The sequence below is a fragment of the Silurus meridionalis genome, chromosome 11, assembly GCF_014805685.1.
Source record: "Silurus meridionalis isolate SWU-2019-XX chromosome 11, ASM1480568v1, whole genome shotgun sequence".
In the NCBI taxonomy this organism is placed as follows: domain Eukaryota; kingdom Metazoa; phylum Chordata; class Actinopteri; order Siluriformes; family Siluridae; genus Silurus; species Silurus meridionalis.
This window is the reverse complement of record NC_060894.1, coordinates 4,514,380-4,535,292: the sequence shown is the minus strand read 5'-3', so window position 1 is coordinate 4,535,292 and position 20,913 is coordinate 4,514,380. Positions and strand designations below refer to the sequence as shown.

At 34.4% G+C, this 20,913-nt stretch overlaps 2 protein-coding genes across 5 annotated transcripts in view; both read left to right on the top strand.

Annotated features, from left to right (window-relative positions):
* The window catches only part of LOC124393669 (adhesion G protein-coupled receptor F5-like), a 57,779-nt gene that overhangs the window by 14,509 nt on the left and 22,357 nt on the right, over nucleotides 1–20,913 (top strand). For 3 of the 4 annotated variants that reach the window (XM_046861630.1, XM_046861633.1, XM_046861632.1), the window contains 6 exons: nucleotides 80–255; nucleotides 350–520; nucleotides 767–2,116; nucleotides 2,267–2,308; nucleotides 2,400–2,459; nucleotides 2,579–2,642. In XM_046861630.1, coding sequence (XP_046717586.1) covers nucleotides 80–255; nucleotides 350–520; nucleotides 767–2,116; nucleotides 2,267–2,308; nucleotides 2,400–2,459; nucleotides 2,579–2,642 — 1,863 coding nt within the window. Of the gene's footprint in view, nucleotides 1–79; nucleotides 256–349; nucleotides 521–766; nucleotides 2,117–2,266; nucleotides 2,309–2,399; nucleotides 2,460–2,578; nucleotides 2,643–2,852; nucleotides 3,623–20,913 lie in introns of those variants that run through there. The other variant, XM_046861631.1, reaches the window with a different exon arrangement.
* The window catches only part of LOC124393668, a 100,235-nt gene continuing 90,780 nt past the window's right edge, over nucleotides 11,459–20,913 (top strand). The window contains exons 1-10 of the mRNA XM_046861629.1: nucleotides 11,459–11,561; nucleotides 12,945–13,005; nucleotides 15,979–16,082; nucleotides 16,437–16,485; nucleotides 16,655–16,810; nucleotides 17,063–17,236; nucleotides 17,341–17,373; nucleotides 17,916–17,933; nucleotides 18,972–18,995; nucleotides 19,824–19,958. Coding sequence (XP_046717585.1) covers nucleotides 12,993–13,005; nucleotides 15,979–16,082; nucleotides 16,437–16,485; nucleotides 16,655–16,810; nucleotides 17,063–17,236; nucleotides 17,341–17,373; nucleotides 17,916–17,933; nucleotides 18,972–18,995; nucleotides 19,824–19,958 — 706 coding nt within the window. The 5' untranslated portion in view covers nucleotides 11,459–11,561; nucleotides 12,945–12,992. The remainder of the gene's footprint in view (nucleotides 11,562–12,944; nucleotides 13,006–15,978; nucleotides 16,083–16,436; nucleotides 16,486–16,654; nucleotides 16,811–17,062; nucleotides 17,237–17,340; nucleotides 17,374–17,915; nucleotides 17,934–18,971; nucleotides 18,996–19,823; nucleotides 19,959–20,913) is intronic.

Genomic DNA, 20,913 nt, shown 5'->3' with positions numbered 1-20,913 from the left:
GAAAACCTGAGGTTGCATATGTAACATTGTGTCGTTGACTCATAGAGTAAATAAAATTTCTCATAATCTCCATTTTTAGCATTTCTCTGCTATAATAGTTTATTTGGAGCTGGAAATAATGGAGATACAGTCAATGGTTCCTGCAGCAGTGACAAAGAAGGCTATCAAATAGCTCAGTGTATTTCAAATAATTGGAACGTCATAAATGACCAGTGTGTTCTGCGGGTCTTCGTGAATTTATTGGCTGTAGCTGAGGTGACTTTGACTTTCTTTTTACTTCCATGATGTATAATATTATTTCTGTGCTTTTTATTTGTTTCCACATAATATTTTGTTTTTCTGTCTTTAGGTATTAACAGTGGAAAACATTAAAGATTTTATGAGCAACCTCAGCAGTACTGCTGCGTCAGAGATTGGCAATATCACTGACTCTTCGGCAACCATAGTAACAATTGTAAAAATACTGAACATTGTTTCCAGTCTCTCACAAACAATTTCTATTGATAAACCCATTATGGAGGTAGGCACCTTTTTGAAATAATAAAAAAAAATCAGTGAGTGTATATTTTATTTAAAGTTAATTCTATGTAAAAATGAAATAAAGTAAAAAGTTTTAACATTGTCTATGGGCTTATATAATCTATAGTAAAATTGTATAAATAGTATAATATAGCAATATAGCAGTTACTTTCTATGTAACTCCTACTCCATTTTGCTAAAAATATAAAGTTTTATGTTATAATATATATATTTTTTCAATTTCAAGAATTTCCTAAGCACATCCGATGTCATTGGCTCAGACGGTGCACGAGGCCAATGGATGCTTATAAACAATAACAATGCAAACAAGAATATTAGTTCCCTTCATCTGGACTCGACTGAAAGCATTGCCCGTAGACTCACGAATGAAAGCGTTGACATAACAACAAACCTTTCTTCTCTCAATAAACTTTCCTTCAAAGGCCCTTTTACTGGAGTATTTGGAAAAAATTCAGCTACCCAAATAAATATTCCAGCAAATAATGCACCGACGTCCTTCACAGTCATCATTTCTGAAGCTCTTGATAATATCTTACCTGTTCGAAATCTGACCTACAACAACAGCAGTCAAACTGGGACCAGCATCAATGGAGATGTAGCTGTGATTGAGACAAACACAACAATTAACGACATCTTACTTTCTTTTAATGTAAAAAGTAAGACACTGGGAAGCCCTCAGTGTGTCTATTGGAACTTCACACTTTTGAATGGCATTGGAGGATGGGACACGACTGGATGTCAACTAAAACCAGTAGGGAATGAAACTGAACGATTCACATGTGAGTGCAATCACACAACTTCCTTTTCAATTCTGATGTCACCATTTACCTTATCTAAAGAACAAACCACAGCCTTAGCCTATATAACTTACATTGGTGTGGCAATTTCAATGGCCAGCTTGGTTTTGTGCCTCATCATTGAAATCATTATATGGAAATCAGTAACAAGAAATGACACATCCTACATGCGCCATGTCTCCATAGTCAACATTGCTCTCTCCCTTCTGATTGCGAACATATGCTTCATCATTGGAGCAGCAGTTGTAAATAATGGCGAGGGTCCCTGCAGTACAGCAACCTTCTTCATGCACTTCTTTTATCTCGCCCTTTTCTTCTGGATGTTTGTCTCAGCACTTTTGCTCCTCTACCGCACCATCATGGTCTTTTCAAGAATGACCAGAGGAGCAATGATGGCCATAGGCTTCACTGTTGGCTATGGAGCCCCATTAATCATAGCTGTTGTTACTGTGGCATCTACAGCTGGGGGCCATGGATACATTCAAAAAGATTACAATTGCTGGCTAAACTGGAATATAACGAAGGCCCTCCTGGCATTTGTGATTCCTGCTCTAACTATTGTTGCTATAAACCTCCTGGTGCTTGTTGTGGTTCTGTGTAAGATGTTGAGGAGAGGAGGTTCAACTCAGCCAGATGAAAAACATCCTTTAGTGATCATTGCTAGATGTGTGGCGATTTTAACTCCTCTTTTTGGTCTAACGTGGGGCTTCGGCATTGGGACCATGGTGTCACCAAATTTTGGGATTCATGTGGTGTTCGCCTTCCTAAACTCACTGCAGGTAAAAAAGACACTACTCATAGATGCTACTCTAATTTTTTTTTCTAATTTCAAATGCACATCTTTAAATTAATATTAATAACAAAAATGCATTATAGATATTTGTTCTATTTCATACAGTAAATGTTTAAAAAATATTATTCTTTTAAAGGGTTTCTTTATTTTGGTGTTTGGAACATTACTGGATAGTAAGGTATGATCATTTTAAATCTACCTCTTTATTAAAAAAACGCAAATAGGTACAAATAATGCTTAGTTTAATATTGCATGTTTTGTGGTTGCAGGTCCGAGAAGCATTGGCAGGAACGTTCTCACTGAGGAACTTAAGCTCCAATCGCACTAGGGTAAATACACTTCATTGTATACTGTATATGCTAGTTATTTTAGGAACTACAGGTGAATAAAATTCACTCTTACTTTACTTTAATAATTAGAGTTAACAATGGATGTGTCTAAATTACAGAGTACTAGTGCCGGACCTTCATCCTCAAGTGGAGTCCCTTTCATTCAGAGGTTACGGCATAGAAGTAAGTAACTAAAATAAAGTTTATTAATATGGAATTTCTCATTAATAAGGCTATTTTGTCACATTTTGTCACATATGTAATTTTTTACAATTCATATACACACCCATGTTAAATCTCTTTCTTATGTGCTAACGTTATCATGCACTATGCATGTGAGCCCTTTCCTAAATTGTAAGTAAATTTACCACTATATTGTTTGGTCTTTTGCAGATATGTACAATGTATCAAACCCTGGCTTTACATCTTCATCCAATGATGCAGTTAATTAGAATGAAGCTAACATACTGTACCCATATTATAAGAGTCAAACATTACATAGTACATCTGCATGCAAAAACTTGTTGTTTAAGATTTACAATATTAATAAATAAAATAATCTAATAAAATGCGCAATAAGGAATTAAACCTGGAATAGTATAGTATAGTTGCTTATAGAGTCATTTAGCATATTTAAGGCCATTCATAATACAAAGCACCATGCACACACATTCTAATGGAAAAATTCCTTCATTCTTTAAATCTTTCTAATAAATCTTTCAATTTTGAACCAAATTTTAGGGTTGTTATTAATTAAAGCTAGAACCTAAAGAATCTGCAGTTTGAAGCTATATAAGTAATAATAAGTAATTATTTGTTTTGCAATTTATTATGTATTATTATTATTATTTATGCCCACCCTCTCAACAAACACACACACTAATATATTTTTATATTAAAATAGATTAATTAATAATTCCAATAATAATAAAGTTTAAATAATAATTTTAAAAGCTCTCATACTTTACATTGATTTCTTTCCAACTGATATTTTGATTGTTTTCCGTTTCGATAAATTTCTATTAACAATTTTCTTATATTATTATTTTGCACACACTGATTGTTTCTTCATTATTTGACCCTTTCTGTTTAAAAACATCTCAAGGTTGGTTGGATGTTGTTACTGTTACTGTGTCTGAAATAAATCTTACTTTACAAATGAATTACACTTTGCATTTAGTGGTTTGTTCTATTTAATCACATTAGTTTGAGATGTTTTGCATTAAAAACATTAGTTATTTTTTATTCTCATTTAAAACAGTAAAAATTAACCACTTTACACAGCACACTGTCCTCTCTTATTATATTGTTTAACTAGTAAGATGACCTCAGTTTCACTGCACAATATATTAACACTTCATTAACAATGGCATGCTGTCTGAATTGAGAAAATAAACAAAATATGACTGTAAAATTATTAGGTTTAGAGTTAGGATAAAATAGTTAGAATTGAATAACAGACTGAACCTTAATATATATTATTGTTAATAATGTTCATTAGTTCTTTATTAACATTCATTAATCATTGATATTTATTAGAGTCAGACAGTATTAAAGTAAAGAGTATTCTGGAAATGGAATTATTTTTTAGCATTTTGTGCCAAATTATAAAACAATAGTCTGCCTGTATAAAATGCCTGCTATAAATGACCATCTCTTACTATCTGTGTTACTGAAAATTGAAAATGTCAATTTACACTATTTATAAATGTACTTATAAATACTGTAAATGTGGCAGTAATACTCAGGTTTGCACATGGTTTTGGTCATATGATGTAAAATCCTGCCTCACCTTTAATATCCTGATAACTTAGAATCAGGAAGCAGGAAAATACAGAAGTCTAAAACTGGTCTAAAAAATTACAATTTCTTTAGAAATTTCTTGTTCCCTTTATTCTATATTTTATGTATTAGTGTGTCTTTATTAATCAATACTACTTAGAGAGTGGAGATTTTAGATATTTGCAGATTTTCTTTGTATTTTTTTTGCAGAAAAAAGGCAGTAGCTTTACAGGGTGGGAAACGTGGACACCTACCAACCTACCTACTTATTAACTTAAACATTAATTTATCTTAAATTATTTAAAAAAGTAAATTATAAATATATATTTTTTACAAATACTAGAGTTTGGAATAAATGTTATAATAATATAAAGATTAAGATAGTTAAAATTCAAGACTTTTAGACATTTCTTGGACAAACTTCTTTTTACATACATGTAATTGTTTTGTAGCAATGTTTTAGCAAATTTATCATAAAATTTATTTTAAGATAAAATTATCTTATTTTATACTTATGTGGAAATACTGAAGTGAAACCTACTGTAGTTTAAAATTTGTGTCAGAATCATGGGCAATAAAGGGAAGTTAAATAATTGTTTAGGAATGCAACAATGCAATAGTCTTATTATCTGCAAATGAATAATTTATATATAAATATTTTTGCTTTTGTTAAATAAAATTAAATAAAAATTACACTTTAATAGGTTATAATTATTTTCAGGAAGCAAAACGATTATATTTCACGTTTCTCTTGGAATGAATATTTCCTTCTAGTGGAACTTACATTCAGTCTTGCTTACATACTTAGTCTGTAGTTACTCTGAATAGTATAGTAATACAGTATATAGTATAAGTCTATAGTTATTTTTCATATTATAATAATACAGTATATAGTATGTCTATAGTTACTGTGAAGAGTATAGCAAAACAGTATATAGTATAAGTCTATATGTATTTTGAATATTATAATAATATATAGTAAAATCCATAGTTACTCTGAAAATTATAGTGATACAGTAAATAGTATAAGTCTATTGTTCCTATGAATATTATAGTAATACAATATATAGTGTAACCATAGTTACTTTGAATGTTATAGTAATGCAGTATGTAGTTGCCAGGGATCCTCCTGCCATGCCCCCTCAGTGGCTCTCTCTCAGCTCCTTCCGTTGTTAATTGCCGACACCTGTTCCGCATTACCTGGTCCCCTTTATAAGATCATGCTCTGACCTCTCTCGCTGTCAGATGCCTATAGTGACCTATCGGGTTCCTGACTTCTAACATTCCCCGCTAGTTCATGCTCCTGTCTCCGCACTGACCGCCAGCATTCCCCGCTGGTTCATGCTCCTGGCTCCGTGTTTGAGGATTATACTCGCAATATGGATTATACTCGCTTTACGGATTGTACCCGCTTCACGGATTACACATGCTTTCCAGATCATACCTGCTTTATGGATTATACCCACATTCCGGACTATACCTGTGTTACGGACTATACCTGCAATACGGTTTGTAACTCTCCCAGACTCGTGTTTGTGTTCATACTTCAATACAGACTATGATCAAGTTACTTCCGCTTCCTACTCGTGGTCACTACCCTGACAGAAGATCCGACCATAACCGCAAAAAAGGAATCGCTCTACCGCTATAGATCGGCAGCCCAGTTCTGCTTCGGTTTCCACCCGGAAGCTCATGGCTGCTCCTAGCGGATCATGCTCGCGGCTTGGGATCATGTGAAAGCCACACCAGAGTTCCGCCAAAGACGCCGCTTCCCTTCAGTGTTCCGCCAAGGGCGCCGTTTTTTTCCCAGTGTTCTGCTGTCCTCGGAGCGCGCTGCTCCGCTCCAGGGAAAAGGACGTTGTACTGCCGCCTGGCCACAAAAGGTATGTTGTATCACCGCTTGGCCCAACCCAAAGTTCCTCCCAGGGTGTTGCCGCACTCCAGGGTCCTGCCGAAAGCACCGTCGTGCTTTCATGTTCCCCTGAAGACGACGTCATGCTTCCAAGCTCCCCCGGAGGCGCCATTGCTCTCCAAAGTCCTTCTAAAGGCGCCATCGCAAGCCCAAGTTCCAATGAAGGAGACTTCGTGCTTCTGAGTCCCTCAGAAGGTGCTGCCTTGCTTCCAAGTCCCTCAGAAGGCTCCATCCCTGCTTCCAAGTCTCCCTGAAAGCGACGCTGCACCTCAAAACATCTCTGAAAGTGACGCCGCATCTTAAAGTCTCTTTGAAATCGCCGTCGCGCTCCAAGGCCCCTCCGAAGGTGACGTAGCATTCCATAGTTCCTCTGAAGATGATGCCGCAGTCTCAAGTATCTCCAAAGGAGCCGTGGCACTTCAGGATTCCGCTGAAGGTGCCATCGCACTCCCAGACCCTTCTGAAAGCGAAATCATGACCCAAGGTCCTTCCTGGAAGTGCCGTTGCGCGTCAAAGTTCCTCCAATGGTGACGTCGTGGGTTACAGTCCCTCCGAAAGTGATGCTGTGGTCCCCAGTTCCTCTGAGGGCGATGTTGCAGTCCATAATTCCTCCCAGGGCGCTGTTGCACTACAAGTCCCCTCCAAAGGTGCCGTTGCGCTTCACAGTTCCTCTGAAGGTGATACCGTGCTTCACAGTTCCTCTGAAAGCGACGCCGCACTTCCAAGCTCCTCCGAAGGCGTTGTTGTGCTCTCAAGTCTCTGTGAAGGCGCAGTTGTGTTTCAAGGTCCCTCCAAGGGTGATGCCATGCCTCAAGGTCTGTCAGCAAATGCCTTTACTCACCAAAATCCCTCTGAAGGTGACGTCGCTTTCCAATGTCCCTCTGAGAGCGACATCGCAGTTCAAAGTTCCCCCGCAGGTGCCTTAGCGCTTTAAGACCCCTCAGGAAGTGCCGTTGCACTCCAAGATCCCTCTGAAGGTGACGTCACGATCCACAGTTCCTCCGGAAGCGCCGTCATGCCTCAAAGCTACCCGGAAGTCGGACACCCATGGAGTATGCTGTGGAGCATATGTTGTTCTAGAACTTGGATATACCTTTCAGCATTGATGGTTCCTTTCCAGATATGTATGCCGACCATGCCACACGCACTCATGCAACCCCATACCATCAGAGCTGCGGCTTCTGAACTGAGTGCTGATAATAACTTAGGTTGTCCTTGTCCTCTTTAGTACGGATGACATGGCATCTCAGTTTTCCAAAAACAACTTCAAATTTTGATTCGTCTGAACAGATTTCCACTTTGCCACAGTCCATTTTAAATGAGCCTTGGCCCAGAGATAACGTCTGCGCTTCTGGATCATGTTTAGATATGGCTTCTTTTTTGACCTATAGACCTATGACCTATATTTATACCGGCAACGGCGAATAGCACGGTGGATTGTGTTCACCGACAATGTTTTCTGGAAGTATTCCTGGGCCCATGTTGTGATTTTCATTACACTAGCATTCCTGTATGTGATGCAGTGCTGTCTAAGGGCCCGAAGATCAAAGGCATCTAGTTTGGTTTTCCGGCCTTGACCCTTTTGCACAAAGATTGTTCCAGATTCTCTGGATCTTTGGATGATATTAAGCACTGTAGATGATGATAACTTCAAACTCTTTGCAATTGTTCTCTAAAAAAAACTCCTTTCTGATATTGCGCCACTATTTTTCGCCACAGCATTGGGGGTGATCCTATCACACTGAGAGGCTCTTTTTATACCAAATCATGTTGCCAATTGACCTAATAAGTTGCAAATTGGTCCTCCAGCTGTTCCTTATATGTACATTTAACTTCTCCAGCCTCTTATTGCTACCTGTCCCAACTTTTTTGGCACGTGTAGCTCTCATGAAATCCAAAATGAGCCAATATTTGGAATGACATTTCAAAATGTCTCACTTTCAACATTTGATATGTTATCCATATTCTATTGTGAATAAAATATAAGTTTATTAGATTTGTAAATTATTGCATTCCTATTTTATCCACAGTTTGTACAGTGTCCCAAATGTTTTTGAAATTGGGTTTGTACGCAAACACATGCTGTTTTTTAACAGAGTCAAAGAAACGTTTACTGCTCAATGATGCCACGTGCAAACCGCAATGCACACAATAAATATTGAACCTTTTATAATGCAAAAATCAAGACTTCACTGTGTATTGCTGCAGTAAAAAAATCTACTCTTACAAATGCATTATTTTAAAAGCTGCATTTTGAAACCCTGGTTGAAGATTTTAACTACGGTACATTACTGCATCTGGACTGTGAAAAGGACTACACAGAGGAAAACACGATATTTGGTATGTTGCAATACCTGGCTTATGATGCACTGTAATGCATTCATTGGCTTGCAAACAAATATATTAAAAACATTTCCACCTGTGCATAAAGCCTACTGAGGAAATCATTAACTTAAAGATTTTATAAAGTGTAAAAGGAAAAACAGCATGTAAAAGCAGACTAGCATGATGTGTTTATTGTGTATGTGTGTATATGTATAGCATACTAGCAGGATGCGTCCAAATGTATAATAGCAGACTATCAGGATGGGCCAACCAATTTCGTCACAAGATGGCGCTACTATTTATATTTACTCTATCAGAATCAGAAAATGTTATTGGTCCCATAGGGGAATTGTTTAGTTGCAGTTGCTTGCATTAAAAAAATCAAAATTAAGATTCAAATAGAAAGTATAAATAAATGTACATATTAAGGTTTATATTAAGTTAGATAAAATGTGTAGCAGCAGTGAAAAAAAAAAGTGAGACTACAATAACAATTATAAAAGTTATTGCACATGTAAAAAGGAGTCCCAAACAACAATCAAGCCATAAACTGTTCATGAGTATCGCAACTTTTGAACATGCCATAATTACTTATATTTCTAAAAAAAAAAACAACAATTTTTAAAGTTAATAAAATAGAATATAACTGTTCCTATATAAGATATTTGGTGAAAGATGCCTCAACCTTTGCTCCACAAAACATTTAAGTTAGTGAAGAACAATGGAATCTATAATATATCTAATTGTATTTGTGCCTTTCCAGCCACCAGAATCCATTTTTTTGCAGTTGAGATTGCGAGAAACCGAGAAGGTTACAACAACGGCGTGTACAATGCCAGATTGAAGGCGAAACAGCAGAAGAAAGCCCAGAGTTAACACCTACAGCATCATGCTTCTATTTTCTTGTGTACCTATTTTAGTCCTTTTGTCATTCTTGCTATTCACATATTTCATTTGATCATCATTTCATCCTGGAAATAGTATTTTGAGGTGGATGTGGAATGAAACTGAAACTAAACCCCACAGTCAGAGTATTTAAAAACTTCACAAGTCTGTAATAAAACAATGTTCAGTATGGTAATGTATTTTGTTTCTGCCTTGTCTTTATAATGAAGAAACTTCCACAAACAGGGCCTCATTACGTACATTTTTTTAAATAATTTTAAGTTCCATTATATAGATAATCACTATGAACTGCATTCACATGTTACATGCATATAAAACAGGAATGTTCTCTAAAGCTATAGCTCACAACCTTTTAATTAAATGGTTATTAAGCTGACAGATATGCAACTCGGGAGAAAAGTTCAAACTTAAGTTTACATAAAAAATAACTGATCAAATCATAAAACCTGACTGTGTTTATGTACTTCGGTCAGTTTGTGTGTAGTTTTAAAGCTTCTGTGAGCTTCTATTTTTTAATCCATATTTATTAGTATTGCGCTTTCAACAATGAACATCGTCTCAAAGCAGCTTTACACAAATACTGCAGTGATAAAGAATGAATAAAAATGTTTTTTATAAGTGTAAGTTTGTCATCTATTATTCTTCATTAGCGTCCCTGTGAAAAGGGTAAATGGATGGTGCTTCCTTTTAGAAGAGAGAAATTCTTACTTCAGTTTGGTTTGACCTTAATAATGTTAGACTTTTGTTTATTCCCTTGCAAACATTTAAGTCAAGTCAAGTCAAGTCAAGTCAAGAAGCTTTTATTGTCATTTCAACCATATATCGCTGATGCAGTACACAGTGAAGTGAAACAACGTTCCTCCAAGACCCTGGTGCTACATAGACAACATAAAGCTACATAACAGAAAACACTGAGCTGAGGACTGGTAAGTGTCCTCACCACATAAAGTGCATCGTGTGCAACCTGGTGCAAACAGTACAAGACAGACAGTGCAAAGACAACACAAGACAGTGTAGGGCAAATTCCACACTGTTCTCAACTCTTTACCTGGGAACTCTGATATACAATATTATATAATATAAATTGGGGATATATATAAAAAAGAGAGTGGTAGCTCAGTAGTTAAGGTGCTGGGTTATTGGTCGGAAGGCTGGATGTTCAAACACCGGTATCGCCGACCTGCCACTCTTGGCCCCTTAAACAAGGCCCTTAACCCTCTGTGCTCCAGGGGCGCCGTATCATGGCTCACCCTGCGCTCTGACCCCAGCTTCTGAGCATGCTGGGATATGCGAAGAACAAATTTCACCGTGCTGTAATGTATATGTGACAAATAAAGGCTATTATATTCTATATGGCAAAACGTAATTCTAATATATCATTTGTAGCACCTGCTCTGTCCATCAGCTGTAATTTTAACATGGAGGCGTGGTTGAGTGCCAGTATGCATATGGAGGGTTTAGCCTGGGGATCGGGTGGTAATGATCACATAGTTTTAACAAATCGTGCTCTTTGATGCAGTTAGGGACGTACATAATTGCATGTATATTACGGTAGGATACTGTATTTGGTAAGAACAGTGATATACTGTAAATGTTAATTACGGGAGTGGTCCTGTATAAATGCTGTATTTTACTGTAAATTTACACCAAAATGATCACTGAATCTGTGGATCATTATGTCTAGATGCTTGCCCACTGAAAAACCTATAAAAAAATAAGAGCAAAACCTTATTTTTTTTGACGTGTCACAAAAAACATATTTCTTAGGACTGTGAGGCAAATCCTGTTTGTCACTTCATCAAGATAAGCAACTAATGAGATTAGTGAGTGTCCTGAAATGTGTGAAATCCCTTAAAAGACAAAGCAGAAAACAAACAATTCATTTTACAATATACTTTTTCTAATAGTCAGTTTATCCAAGTTATCTGAAATGCCATGATCCTTAAAATCTGCCTCACCATAACTTGATCATTAAACACTAAATGCAAAAGAATGCGGAAAAAGAATTCAAACTGGTCTGGCCAGTATTCAGACATAAAAGGTTTACATTTTAATGATAATGCATCTGTATGATCAGCTGTTGGGTGTGAAAAAGCAAAAAAGCCATAGATTCCTGGCCAGTTTCTGGCAAAGCTACTCATCTTCAGTGAGATAAATGTGGGCCAGTTGGAGCCAAGGTAAGACTTAAAAAACTTGTTAAAAATATTAATAACACTGTGTTTTCTATATAGACCTTTTGGGAGAACAAAGCATGTCTTACTAATAAATGAATTTTTAATATCTTTTTTCTTATTAATGAATTATTCATGCTTTATTTATAAAATTATTACAGGAATTTAAATTGTGTAGTTTAGTTTTTCCCAAACAGTATGAATAAACCATATCTTTATTTATTTATTTAATACTAAGTACCCCTTTTATCTTTAAATATTATAATTGTTTAACGATTATACTTTTTAAAAAAAATAAACTAATATATTGGGTATCTAAACAGATAATCCTGCAATTGGAATGATTTTGCATGCACAACCTAAAAAGAACCAAATATTATTTACAATTAAACAAAAAAGAAACTGGTTATATGTTATATTGCATACTAGAAATAAATGTAAATGAATTTGAAAAAAGTTTAATATTTTGGTTGAAATACTGTATATATTTATTTATATATTTATTAAAACAAAAATAAAGCTAAAATAGAAAAGCCATGTGTGAAAAACTATGTACACCTTCCATAGGATTTAAGAAATTAAGTAGCAGCCAGGTGCCGCTAATCATTTTAGCCCAAGTTTAAAGAGGTTACTGGTCTAGACCATTCAAAAAGAAGAAGATAAATATAGTTTGTCTGGAAATGTTTCAAGACTTCTGTAACAAGGGCCTTTGGACAGACAAGACCAAAAAAACGAAACACTGCATATCAGCATGGATATCTGATAACAACTGTCAAGCACTGTGGTGGAGGGGTGATCATTTGGGCTTGTTTTGAAAAAGTGAGTCATGCAATAAGACAATGATCCCAAGCACACACACAAATCTACAACAAAATGGCTGAAAAAAGAACAGAATCAAGGTGTTGCATTGACCCAGTCAAAATCCAGAACTCAACTTCAAAGTCCTGATTTAAAACCTTAAGATAGCCGTCCAAAAACAAATGCCTGCAAACCTCAATAATCAAGTGACCCAAAATTCCCTCACAGTGATGTGAGAAACTGATAAAGTCACACAGAACACAATTACTTCAAGTTATTGTTGCTAAAGCTGGTTTTACAAACTATCAGATCAGAAGATGTACTTAGAGTTTCACACATTGTTTTTCCTTTTCATTTTGTTTTTTATAAAAAATAAATGATGACACTGTAATATGTCACATGCTGTTCATATGTAGTTACAAATTCGAAAAGCTGCAAAAGACCAAATAATTTTTTCTATTATCATCTGGTCTTAAGCAGTGATTTTTATCTCGTTTATGGATTAATTTCCTTCTGTGAAGAATGTAAAAATTCTAGTAGTGCTTCTGGCTGTCTTTGGAATTTGCTCAGTAGCTCTTGTGTTTTACACAGAGGCACCAAAGAGAAACCAGCTGGAGTCCCAAAACCTACCTGAGCACCATGGAATATAAAGGTAAGTTATATATCTTTTAGACTTTTATATAAGAATGTAGCAGTACTATCTTTTAGAAATTAATTGCAATTAGATGTTCTTATTTGCATAGAAGGAAACACATCAGACTTGTTGAGATTGTAGAAAGCAAAAGTATTATGTTCCATTCATCAGGAAATCAGCATCTGGGTTACTTTTGCACTTTCGATCTGCTATCAAGTCTAGAGTAAATCTGATAGTTTCTTAATATCTCATTCCATATCTAGTCCCATTGTTGCTGTTAAAAAAAGCTCCATTCGAAGTTTTACCACTAGATTTTTGGGGATTTGTGATCATTTAGCCACAAGGACATTCATGAGATCAGGCACAATGTTGATTAGTGAGGCCTGGGGTGCAGTCATGTGTCGATTTTACCCCAGAAGTGTTTAGTGGGGTTAAGGTCAGGGCTCTGTACAGTCCACTAAAGATCTTTCTCTAACCTTACCTAACTATGTCTTTGTGGAGCACAGAAGCAACGTCGTGCCAAAACAGGTTTGGGATATTTAGTTCCAATGAAGAGAAATCTTAAGGCTACAAAACCCCAAAGATGTGCTATGCAGTTGTGTGCTTATAGGTTTGTATAAGCAGGTTGAAGAACCATATATGGGTGTGATGTTCAGGAGTCCATCAACTTCTGTCCATATAGTGTAGAAATTGTGTTAATTGTTCTAGTACATTTCAAAAGATTTGTTGAATCCCTATTTAGGCACACTAATGGCTGGTTCTGGTTTTAAATGGTGGCTGAAAAACTTTCCTTAGATGCTTTGTTTTGTCTTTTGATGTCACCGGTCTGCATTGTTCTATCCGGTTTGCTGTTACAAAATTATTATTTACAAGAATTACATGCATATTTAACGAATTTAACATATTATGTGTGTGTGTGTGTGTGTGTGTGTGTGTGTGTGTGTGTGTGTGTGTGTGTGTGTTTGTGTTTGTGTTATGGTTCTGGGAATCCATGTAGAATATCTGGCAAACAAACAAAAATGACAAAAATGTGTTTGAGATACAGTTTCTACCTGATGTAGAGATTCCAGAACATTAGAGGAAGTAGACCATAAAACTCAAGACTCATGTTAAGAAACCCTTATAGTTCACGTCCTTTATCTGGTTTTCATATGAAAATATTTTTTTAGACAGTATATGCCATTATGCTGTTGTTCTGCTTGAATAGTAGATGGCTATACAGGTACATGTACAGGTATGCTGCAAAACAAGGTTAAAAACATTTTTGTGCTTTATTTTCATGCTTTATTCACAAGTGACAAATGAGTAAGCACAAATAACTACATTGTGTACTTAGGACTATGGGACTTAAGTTCTGATTGAGATTGTTCCAAATAGTTGGAACAATGTATGATGAAGCAAAATTGTTGAAGTAAAATCTTTCCCTATTGAAAGGGTGTTTTTTAGTCTAAATCTTTTGGTCTCATTTTATTCAGACTTGTTCTTGACTTGGCCTCTACTCATTGTGTCTTGTCTCTAGTAATGGTCATGGACTTTACAAAGGTTGTCTTGACCACAATAATAGGAAAGACGAGTGTCTGGTCTCTTCACAAAACAAATACAAACGGGCTGACTGGACTTTCCAGATTTCAATTCCTGAATACAGAAGCCTATTTGGAGCATTTTTATAGCTAGACATACTTGTTTTTTTCACTCATCGTCTGTATGAAAATAAGTACAGATCCCGAGGAAACAATGTTTATGTAAAGATCACAAGAACATTAAATTGTGATAACGAGAAATGTTTTTTTTATTGTAAATTACATTATTTACATGATCATGACACAACTCATTATGATGAAATCATGAGAAAACAAGACAGAAAAAATATTATAATGCCTCTTAGGACTTCAGTACCTTTTAGGACTTCCATAATAAATGTACCTAAATAGTAAGTCAGTAATCCAAACCAGGAATTATTAACATATAGAGTATGAGGAAATATAAAAGAATTATTACATGCTGCTTTACTCATCATACTACTGAATAGAGAAGTGCTTAATATTGTATAAAAAAGTAGTATAAACAATTTGGACACAGATTTGTAATTTTTTTGATATACAGTATCTTTCCTTTTTAGCTTCATCGTGGTCACTGAATAATTTGTTTTTATAGTGATTGAATAGAAAGCAGAGATCTAACATTTTCTTTTCTATATATAGTACAGAGCTCAATAATACATGCTCCTTTTTCACCTGTCTGCTTTTAGTTGGACTTGCTTTAAGATTTTAATATGTTAAATGGTTGTCAAGGTTTGAAGTTTAAACTGTGTTATAAACAAGATTTGCTGATGTAGTTTTGGCATGACAATGATAAAGGTTAATTCAGTTTATGGTACATCTGAAAGTCATTTACAAGTAAATTAAAAGTAAATTACAGAACACCATAAGTGCAGTCTTATATACAGTATACAATTGTTTGTTGATGAGACATGCTCACCAAAAACATATCTACTGATTTTAAAAAGAAACTCAGATCAATCTGATTAAACCTGCAGATCTGATGTGCTGATATGCAGGGAGCGGTGACTAAAACAACCAGTTCCTTTCTGACAGTGTTCCAGCATGTCCTGTTTAAAAGGTTCAGTTTACCATTCAGAGCAATGTGCTGACTGTTGGGTTTTACTTTTGCCTTTCTTACTAGCTTTAATTATACCTGTAATTGACTGAAGAGTTTGACGGAGATGGAGAGAAAATTTTTGATTAATAATAATCATTCAATGCTCCAGCTTGTCATGTCTAGACAACAATAGATAAAGAATCTTTTGAAGAATTGATTGAATGACCAGCTTTAGAAACAATGATGCTGGGAGGTTGGTATGGACCTAGAAATGAAACTACTGATGTAGAAAAATATTTTATACGTTTATGAATTTATTGTTTTTTTTATTGTTTATAAATTGTATTTATAAACATGAATTAATGTTTTTTTTTATTTTACTTTATTTTACAGTGATAAGATTGGAAAATTTCCTGAGATTTGTTGCCATCTTGCTTATTTACATGCAAGTGGCAAGATCACAAGAATTTCTGGAAATTTCAGACATGATTGTAGAGGTAATATTTAAAAACGTCTTGTCAGACATTGTCAAGTTGCAAGATTTCTAATGCAAAGTCTAAAGACAAAAAAATCTAAATAATTAGCAGAAAGGTACTGAAAATTATTTAAAATGTAAAAGCATATAAAAAACATATAAACTGATTTATTTATTCATTTTTAATTCATGAGCCTTCTTCTTTAATGAAACTGTTTGTTACTGTCTAAATTCTAAAGTAAAATCTAGAAAGTAAAATAAGATATTTTTAATGTAAATTTTACGATAATTTTTAATCTAAAAATGATTATTACAGCAACAAATATTTTGCAACTTTATGCCTAATTATTATTTTTTTCCTGCCAATAAAATTCAGTTTGGTTACACAGAGGGACAAACGCATCATTTAAGGGAAAAACGAGATGGTAAATAAAATTTAATAAAAGTTATGTTTAAACATCCTGCATTGAGATTATGATATATTTGTCTGTTTTATATATATATATATATATATATATATATATATATATATATATATATATATATATATATATAGTCACCTAAATAACCAAATCACGTGATTTTTTTTTCCAGTGAACACAGTGAATACCAATATGACACAATACATGATAATCATAGAGGTGAATGTGTCACAAGCAATTTATGACCAAATCAGATTATCACTGCAGTCTATGACTTCTTTTCAAATTGACAACACCACAGAAATCAACAGCTTTAATATTACAACAGGTAAAATATGTGTCTGAATCTACGTTATATGTTTCATGCTGTAAGATATTTTACACTATGCTAAATGTACCAATCCCAGCTGGGTTTAGATTACATGATATTCTCCCTTCTTTCATTATCATTGTACATTGTACAAGTACTGTGAGCATAATGTGACATACTCATAACTAATGTTTTTAAAGTCTGCTTTACAAACACATCCAACACAACAAATTACAAATACAAATGAATTATTATTTTTTGATTCCACAGTGTGCAGTTTGAATAATACTGAATATCAGTGCAGGTGTGAGGATCAGTATTTCTGGCCATGTGAAAAGTGCACAAAATATGGGTCTTGTAATAATGACACCAGTTCCTCATGTGGCTGCATCAACGCTTTCCCAAATGATGGACAATTCTGCCAACCAAACACTGAGTTGATGAGTAAGTATAAACCTTATTTATTTTTAAAATATCTCAGGGAAAAAGTTGGTGTGGGTTAAATACAATGTATATTTAATTTTTAATCATGACATTTTGTTTTCTAGATCCTTCTATGTGCATATCCACAACAACTCCAGGTAAAAATACATTTGTATATCCCATCAAAATCTCATTATAATCATGCAGCAAGACACCTGTCAGTGTAGAGCACATGCTCTGTTTTGAATTTGTTTTAGCTGCCGTTTGGTGTATCTACTTATCACCAACATACAGTTACAAAATGATGGAAGAATCTCCTGACTCGAACTTACTACACCACTTGTGGTCTTATTTGCGTGATTTTTTTGAAAGTAGTTAAAAAAAAGGTTTTGGCTCATGATTATTTATATAGATTTTTGTGCCAAGAGTAACATTAGAGTCTTTTTCACATAAACTGAGTTGATTAAGCAAAAAATCTTGTGGAATAAATGACAATAAAAACATTATAGCCATAATCAATTATAGTACTTTACTACATCCATTTGTTATATTGTTTTTAAACATCTGGGGTATTATACATTTTTAAACATGCCTTAGTTGATTTTATAATAATCTTTAACAGCATGGAGTTAAATCATTTATTCGTATTCTTTTTTTCCATCTATTCCCTTCTTTGGCTTTTTCACAAAATGACATGCAGTTCCAACAACAACACCAGGTAAAGATTCAATGATTGTGTGTGTGTGTGTGTGTGTGTGTGTGTGTGTGTGTGTGTGTGTGTGTGTGTGTGTGCGTGCATGCAGCATATGTCTTTCGTAGATGGATCAAAAATTTGTCTTTTTACAGCTGTTGCACGTAAGATTTAGAAATATTGCCCTCTCTGAAATAACCATGCAGTTACAGCCTCCTCCTGATCTCTAGTAATGGGTAGGTTTTCCTGGACTTCCTCCACAAACACAGTGGTGGACAGAAACAACATAAATGTAATTCAGTACTGTACTTAAGTAGCTTTTTCATGTACAGTATCTGTACTTTACTGAATTATTTTCATTTGGGGAAACTTTTTCTTTAAGTTCACTCCATTTCAAAGATTAAAATCTTACTTTTACTCAACTACATTTTGTGAAATCAGTTGTTCCTTTTGATTTATGAGTGGCTAAAAACTTAACTGCTCAAACACACAGCAAGCCACCAATCAGGGTAGAGCACATTCTCTGTTTTAAACTTGTTTTAGTTGCCGCATGGTGGTATCTACTCAGCACCAATATACAATGCAGCTTCAGTTCAACAGCAAGCAGAACATTTTAGTTGTAATAACCCATGGAAGAAACTCCTGTCTCTCACTTGCCACAGCACCTGTAGCCTTATTTGGGCCATTTTTTGGAAGTATTCGAAAAGAAGGTTTGGGGCTCATTATAAATGTAATAGATTTCAATCAGCGTTTGTCTCATTAATATTATTCTATTAATAAATTGGTGCACTAAGAGTAGCATTAGAGTCTTTTCACATAAACTGAGTTGATTAAGCAAATAGTCTTGTGGAAAAAAATATACTAGGCGAATTATAGCCATAATAAATCAGAGTACTTCACTTCCTCCAACCAATATATTGTTATTATTGGTCTGAGAACTTATACATATTTAAACATGCCTAAGTTAATTTCATAATAATGTTTAACAGCATGGAGTTTAATAATTTATTTGTATTCTTCTTTTTCCATCTATGTTCTTTGGCTTTTTCACAAAATGACATGCAGTTCCATCAACAACAACACCACCAGGTAAAGATTCAATGACAGTGTGTGTGTGTGTGTGTGTGTGTGTGTGTGTGTGTGTGTGCAGCATATAGATGTGTAATATGTCTTTTTGAGCTGGATCATAAATTAGTCTTTTTTAAAGCTGTTGTATGTAAGATTTAGAAATGTTGCCCTCTTTGAAATAACCATGCAGTTAAACCCTACTCCTGAAGATCAGTAAGGGGTAGATTTTCTGGACTTCCTCCACAAACACAGTGGTGGACAGTAACAAAAGTGAATGTAATTCATTACAGTACTTAAGTAGCTTTTTAATGTATCTGTACTTTACTAAATTATTTCCATTTGGGGAAACTTTTTTTTAAGTTCACTACATTTCAAAGTTTAAAATCTTACTTTTTACTCAACTGCATTTTGTGAAATCAGTTGTTCCTTTTTATTTATGAGTGGATAAAAACTAAACTGGTTAAACACACAGCAAATCTCCAGTCAGGGTAGAACACATTTTCGTAAAAAAAGAAGATAATAGGAACATTATAGCCAAAATAAATCATAGTACTTTGGATTCTTAAATAAATATGAAGGCAAATACATTTGTGCTTTTACTCAGGTGAAGGTTTGAAGGAAGCACTTTTACTGAAGTAATATTTTACTCAGTGTAACTCTAATCAACTCAAGTACATGGTTTGTGTACTTCTTCCACCACTGGTAAAACTACATGTCCAGCAGTAGCATACACAGCTTAACCTAGCATAAGATGTGCAGTTCTGACCAGTGTTCTTCATTACTTTTTTTGTAGTTGTTGCTATTAAACTTTTTCCATATTATTACACAATATTTCCCCCTTTTTTTCAGCTAATTATCTGATGGAAGTTGAGATTGATGCATTAGATATAATAGTCCTGAATCAATTGAGGAACCAATTGACAGCATTAAGTTTCCCCATTACAATAAGTAATGTCGAGTTTGTGGAACTTAACATCACTACAGGTAACTGACTTTTCAGATTCTATTGAGTCTCACAGTCACATTGTGTTAGAAATGATATGATCCCACTTTTAATAGAGTCATACAGAATATAACTGATATTGTTCTCTCTCTGTGTTTTTAATGACCTTAAACTAAAATATTATCTTGAGATTTGAACGCAATCATTGTAGCAGCGTTCAGGATATTTTATTTTTAAGTCACTGGGTGGTGCTGACAAAATAAAAAGTTCTTTATGATTGTATGCAGAAATGGGCATGAAGTTGGAGAGGAATAATTTTTTAATGTAAAATAATAGCATTATTATTTGAACAGCATTATTAACAGCATTTAACATTATTAACAAATAAATAACAGCATTATTTATTTTAATAGCACATTATTTAATAAAATAATGTGTGCAAGCAGGAATTCAGAAATTATGAAATGCTTGTTTTTGTTTATTAACTTTGCACTGTGGAATATCTGCTCACAAACTCAAAGAAAAGGCAATAAATAGATTTTCATATCCAAAACTACAGTGGTTATTGAAGTAACTCATTTGGAAATGGTAGAGGAAAACAAGTCTAACTCTGCTGCTAACATACTCTAGTGATTTATTATTTTATAAAAGATCACAACATTTAAGAGAAGATTTTATTTTTACTCGCTAAATTCACACCTGTTTTTATTTAGAAAATAAAACTTCTTTTATTTAGTATGTCGCCACCCAGTGGTCAATAAATCAAACAAACGTATCATCTACAAATAGCTCCAAAAATAAAAACATCTCTTATATTAAGATTATTGCTAAATGTTTCTTTCTTTCTTTCTTTCTTTCTTTCTTTCTTTCTTTCTTTCTTTCTTTCTTTCTTTCTTTCTTTCTTTATGATTGCATACTCTAAAAAATACCTTATGACCTGATTTTAATTATAACTCAGAATCATTTAAAATATATTTTAAATTCACAGCACTGTTT